Raw genomic sequence first — 6,000 nt, 5'->3', positions numbered from 1 at the left:
CACTGCACGCATTTCACACATTTCACACACTTCACGCACTAAACACACTACACACATTTCACACACTACACGCATTTCACACATTTCACACACTTCACGCACTACACACACTATACGCATTTCACACACTACACATATTACACATATTTCACATACTTCACGCACTTCAAATGACGATTCAAACACTAGATTGGATCAATAAATACCCATTAAATGTTACTATCTACTACTAGTATCAATTAAAACACACCCTCAATATATCCCGAAATCATCCATGCACAATTCAGCTACTTGCACAATTTAGCTAGCAAATGACTTCCAAATTCAAATAACAAACCAATTCACATTAAGAAATTAGAGAAGGAAAGAGAAAGATATGACCATTTCCTACAGAAATAGCAGAAATCGTGGGCTCAAAACAACTTCAGAGGAAGAAGAACAAGGAAGAAATATTGAATTTGCAAGTATAGAAATAACAAAACATTCATGTTGACAAGTCTAGGGCCTAAATATATAATTACTCGTATTATTTTTATGGGTCAGAGCAAGTATAAAAGATTAAAAATAATACTTCAATAGAATAGAATATTCGTGTAAAAAATAAATCTTCGTATCATATCCAACGAGATTTTCTAAGTCGAACATCGTTTTCTCCGCCCCCTTCCTTTATTACTTCCAAATTCTCCTCCAACTCAACTTCAATCTCTCCGCCATTGTTCTTCGCCATCAACGGCGGCGCTGCGCTTCTAGTTGAACTCACATCAATTCAATCACTCACCAATGGCGCAGGCACTCAATTTCTCCATTTCCACCCCCTATTCCTCAAAACCCCTAATCTCTCACCGTTCTCACTCCATTTCCCGCTTTACCCTCCTCAAAAACCCTAGCAAAGCCTCGCTCTCCATCAAAGCGTCCGCATCCGACAACGGCGCCGGCACCACCGTGCAGGACACCGCCTCCTTCTTCGCCGCGGCCGTCGATTCAGCTGGCTCGATCGAGGTCGATGCAGTCACGGAGGCGGAGCTCAAGGAGAACGGATTCCGGAGCACGCGCCGCACCAAGCTCATCTGCACGATCGGCCCCGCCACGTGCAAGCCGGAGCAGCTGGAGGCGCTGGCCGTCGGGGGGATGAATGTCGCCAGGCTTAACATGTGCCACGGCACCAGGGAGTGGCATCGGGAGGTGATTCAGCGTCTGAGGAGGTTGAATGAGGAGAAGGGGTATGCCGTTGCCATTATGATGGATACTGAGGGGAGTGAGATTCACATGGGGGATCTTGGCGGCGCTCCGTCGGCCAAAGCTGAGGTACTGATAGAAATTTCATGAGCAGTGGTTTTCTTTTGAATTTACATTGACTCAATTGTTAGTATTTCTCAAGGACAAAGAATTTAGTTGACTGTAGTTATTAGTATTAGTAGCAAGTAGAAGATTTTGTTAGAGGTTTAGGAACAATGCTGTTACTATGGGACTACTTTTCCACTCAATAGGGTCATTGCAGATAAATGGAACTTAGAAATATTTCTTCTTGCTTAAGTTTGAGGAACAATAAGGTATTTGTTGGTGGAAGGATGCAGTACTTTTCAACGTGGCTTTGGTGTTTGTATTTTCAGAACAATTAACCAGTTACTTACATAAATTACATGTGGAAAGATGACTGACTCCAGCAAATAAATTTCAGGAACCCTCTAACTTTCATGGGATTGTGTTGTATTACAATGTCAGTGTACAATTTTGGGAAAGGAAGTTGTATATTGTAAAAAAAATAAGAATCAAATTTACCAAATGATATTGTTGTTGAATATGAACACGAATATCTATTAGTTAAACTAACCAATGATGAGGTTTTTGTGCTGTAGTAGACTGAACGATGTCAAATTTTCTTGTACATGGCAGTCGATATGTTTTTAGTTACTGTCTGGAAAAATATCCTCATATCTTTTCAGGTTTTGTGATATATAAATTGTTTGGTCTATCTCTGGCCAAAGATGGGTCCTTTATTATCTAAATTGTCAGGAACAAATATCTTATTTCCTAGAACTAAGGAGTCTCTTTCTTGAAGTAAACCTCATTTGAGGGATATTGTGAGTCCAGTATCTCTAAAGTCTAAATACTGAATCTGTGCTAATGAAGTCAAGTTTCCAACTAAATATCAAGTCTTTGACTTTCTTCTGAATCTTGACATTGATTGAAAAGATGGATATTTGAGGTTGATGTAGTAGATTAATTGCATGATTTATGATGTATTTACATTATTCATGGGACAATAGCTATACATTTGATTAGTGTTGATTCATAGAATAAAGGATTATAGTATCATACACAATACAAGCCCAGTGCTTAAATCTATCTACACACCTTAAGATTGTAGTGAGATAGCGCATACCGTCTTTTAAATCAATGGATAAGAAGCTCAGATTTTCAATAAGCAAGTATTTCGGAGACATGCGTGGAACCTTGCATTTTGCAAAATGGATTGATGATTTGGCTGTAAGCATTGCAAGCACATATATCTAGAGCTAAATCTGAGATTTTGTATCTTCTGCAGGATGGTGAAATATGGACTTTCAGTGTTCGAGAGTTTGATTCTGGTCTCCCTGAACACACAATTATTGTGAACTATGGTGGCTTTGCTGAAGGTTGAAAACCCATTTCTGTACAGTATTATATTATACTCCCTCCGTTTCCTAAAAATAGAAACTCTTTTCTTTTGGTCCGTTTCCTAAAAATAGAACCTTTCCATTTTAGGAAATGAACCCCAGACTCCTAACACTAATTCCACTAATTTTTTCCTTACTCTCTCTGACTTTACCCATTTTTTCTCTTCCTCTCTCTTGCTTTACCAATTTTGTATTAAAACCCGTGCCGTTTCTAAATTTTCTATTTTTGGGAAACAGAGGGAGTATTACTTATTTTTGTCTCATTTGTAGTGAACAAAAATTGATTTATCTTGCAATAATAAAATTCGGAATCTTGCATTGCAGATATAAAAGTAGGTGATGAACTTCTAGTTGATGGTGGAATGGTGAGATTTGAAGTGATTGAGAAAATTGGTCCAGATGTCAAGTGTCGCTGTACGGATCCTGGACTTTTGCTACCTCGGGCTAATCTTACATTCTGGAGAGATGGGAGCTTAGTGCGTGAACGTAATGCAATGCTTCCCACAATATCCTCAAAGGTATGTCTTTCTCTTTGGACTTGGTTTCTCAAAGTTTGAACCAGCCAAATTTTGTGCTATTAAACCATTTATGAAAAAGACTTCATCATATTACTTTGCTAGGAATAGAATTAGTTAGCCATTGTGCTGATATATACTCCCTTCGTCCCGGATTAACTGAGGCAGTTATTTTGGGCACAAGAATTAAGAAAAAGATGTTTAGTGAGTTGGATTGGAAGAGAATAAAGTAGGAGGGAGAATAAAGTAGTAGAGAATAAAATAGGAGAGAGAAGAGAGTTAACTTTTGCCTCAATTAAACTGGGATGTCCCAAAAAACAATAGAAATCAATTAATTTGGGACGGGGGAGTATCTATTGTTATAATCACCATCCTTATATTTTGTGCAATTTATCTGTTGTTTGGAGAGTATTTACTCTGAGCGCTCAGTTGTGTTTGGATAATTGGTCTGACTCTTAGCATCACTTGTTAGGATTGGCTGGACATTGATTTTGGGATTGCTGAGGGGGTTGATTTTATCGCTATATCATTTGTTAAGTCTGCGGAAGTTATAAAGCATCTCAGGAGCTATATCCAGGCACGGGCTCGTGATAGGTGAGAAGCATTCTCACTATATTTCAGATTTCTATATTCTGTTCTAGAAGCCATTATATCTGTCAGGCTTCATTAGCCAGAATTATTTGCATACTCTTGGTTTGCAAGTCCTCTATTCATTACTCCTAACTTCATTTGGTCTTTACGTGATAACCATCTGAAAATCATGCTCAACTTTCACATTGCTGCTATTTTGTTCATGCACTCAAATCTCCAGAGAAAATATGGAAATCATGCATATTCTTCTGAATCATAAAAACTGCATCTCCCTGATTTATTACTATTTTTTCTCATTTTAAGATATGCAAAAGTATCTGCGTCAAAGTAATAAAGTGATCCTATGATGCAGTGACATTTCTGTGATTGCAAAAATAGAAAGTATTGACTCATTGAAGAACTTGGAGGAGATCATTATAGCATCAGATGGAGCTATGGTGGCAAGAGGAGATCTCGGTGCACAGATCCCATTGGAACAGGTCCCATCAGAGCAACAAAAGATTGTACAGCTCTGCAGGCAGTTAAACAAGCCAGTTATTGTTGCCAGCCAGTTGCTTGAATCGATGATAGAATACCCAACACCAACAAGAGCTGAGGTAGCTGACGTTTCTGAAGCAGTTCGCCAGCGATCAGATGCCTTAATGCTTTCTGGTGAGTCTGCCATGGGCCAGTTCCCTGACAAAGCATTGACTGTTCTCAGAAGTGTTAGTCTAAGAATAGAGAAATGGTGGAGAGACGAGAAACGCCATGAAGCTATGGAACTCCCTGAAATCACATCCTCTTTTGGAGACAGAATTTCAGAAGAGATTTGCAACTCTACTGCTAAGATGGGTAAGAAGTGCTTGCTTTTTATTCTTTATAATTTGTTTTATATTCTTTGCCTCAACTAAGGAGGCCATGCTACTAGATGCTGTTAAGTACTAGCCCCTAACTTATTGAAAGAGGGAATCATGACATAATTGCTCCAGAAGACCAGAACAAGGCTATTGAATGGAAACCTTGTAGTAGTAGTTTACTTCTTTCTCCCGCTTCTCAGATTTATAAATGTGCAAACATCTCAAATATGTAGGTGTTTTGGTCTATCACCAACTTCGTGCTTGTTAATCTAGCATTTATTTCTCACAATTTATGAATTTCTGGTTAGCAATACATATTTGGAGCTGTATATACATATATTCTACGGATCTTATATATTTATAGTGCAAGGTGCTAATACGTGATTTTATACTGCAGCCAACAATCTGGGTGTGGACGCTATTTTTGTTTACACTAAAACAGGTCACATGGCATCTCTCCTATCACGCTGCCGCCCTGACTGCCCCATTTTCGCATTTACTACAACGACATCTGTACGCAGACGCCTGAACCTGCAATGGGGTCTAATACCTTTCCGCTTGAGCTTTTCTGATGATATGGACAGCAACCTCAACAAGACTTTCTTTTTGCTAAAATCCCGGGGAATGATAAAGTCAGGAGACCTGGTTATTGCTGTCTCTGACATGTTGCAATCTATTCAAGTTATGAATGTCCCATAAAAAATCCCATTTCCATGGAGGGATGGCTCAGTTCACCATGATCATTTTCACATCTTTACTGGTGTTTGTGGCATTAGCATTTACTAGACTTCGACTGATGATGCTGAAGAATGAGACGTGTGTTTGCTGGATGCTTGTCAGCCAAGAGGCAACTTAGCCTCGAAGGAGAGCTTTTCTTTCTAGAATATAGAGTGATGCTAGGCTCTTGTATTTTCTGTTTGTTTACATTGTGCTGAAGGATTATTAACAACTGGGGTGTATGTTACTAGACTTTTTTATTCGAAGCTTTGTTTTGTGCTATACAATGTTTAATATTCGGACCAAGTAGCTACAGCTATCTACGAACAACTGTCGAAGTTGTTCTATCATGTAATCGTTTTTGGCTCTTTCCCCTTAACTGATTTCAGTGATATAATCTTTGCAGTTTGACAAAGAGCACCATATGTTGAGGTAGAAGCAATCTAGAAGGAGTGGAATTTGCTTGAAGAAGGTGATTCAGACAGGTTTGGCGTTTACCTCTTTTGCATTTTCTCGTACGGCAATATTTATGTGGTTTATTTAATCAATGTCAGCAAAATAAATGGTGGTGACACCAATTTGACCTTTTCAATTCATTGAGCATACAAATAGCTTCACATGAAAAATAGTGAAGTAGATGAGGACTGTTCATTAATAATGGTTCCACATTTATCTCTGTAACCG

At 38.7% G+C, this 6,000-nt stretch overlaps 1 protein-coding gene across 1 annotated transcript; it reads left to right on the top strand.

The window, feature by feature from the left end:
• Nucleotides 1–627: 627 nt before the first annotated feature.
• PKP-ALPHA (Pyruvate kinase family protein) lies at nt 628–5,622 on the top strand. Its single transcript, XM_048126426.2, has 6 exons — nt 628–1,305; nt 2,546–2,636; nt 2,982–3,175; nt 3,645–3,766; nt 4,116–4,594; nt 4,997–5,622. The coding sequence occupies exons 1-6, from the start codon at nt 781–783 to the stop codon at nt 5,296–5,298; spliced, it is 1,713 nt and encodes a 570-aa protein (XP_047982383.1). The 5' UTR covers nt 628–780; the 3' UTR covers nt 5,299–5,622.
• Nucleotides 5,623–6,000: the final 378 nt, after the last annotated feature.

This window comes from Salvia hispanica, chromosome 2 (assembly GCF_029641045.1).
Source record: "Salvia hispanica isolate PSC_SH4W2 chromosome 2, Shi_PSC_v1, whole genome shotgun sequence".
NCBI classification, from domain to species: Eukaryota; Viridiplantae; Streptophyta; class Magnoliopsida; order Lamiales; family Lamiaceae; genus Salvia; species Salvia hispanica.
The sequence above is the reverse complement of the archived record's forward strand: the minus strand, read 5'-3'. Positions and strand labels throughout refer to the sequence as shown.

What these genes read in the sequence shown, in the direction of transcription:
- PKP-ALPHA (XM_048126426.2), top strand. Translation starts at nt 781, where the DNA reads ATGGCGCAGGCACTCAATTTCTCCATTTCCACCCCCTATTCCTCAAAA. An exon ending in CAGGCACGGGCTCGTGATAG is followed by an intron (nt 3,767 to 4,115) that starts GTGAGAAGCATT and finishes CCTATGATGCAG; the next exon opens with TGACATTTCTGTGATTGCAA. An exon ending in CAACTCTACTGCTAAGATGG is followed by an intron (nt 4,595 to 4,996) that starts GTAAGAAGTGCT and finishes TTTATACTGCAG; the next exon opens with CCAACAATCTGGGTGTGGAC.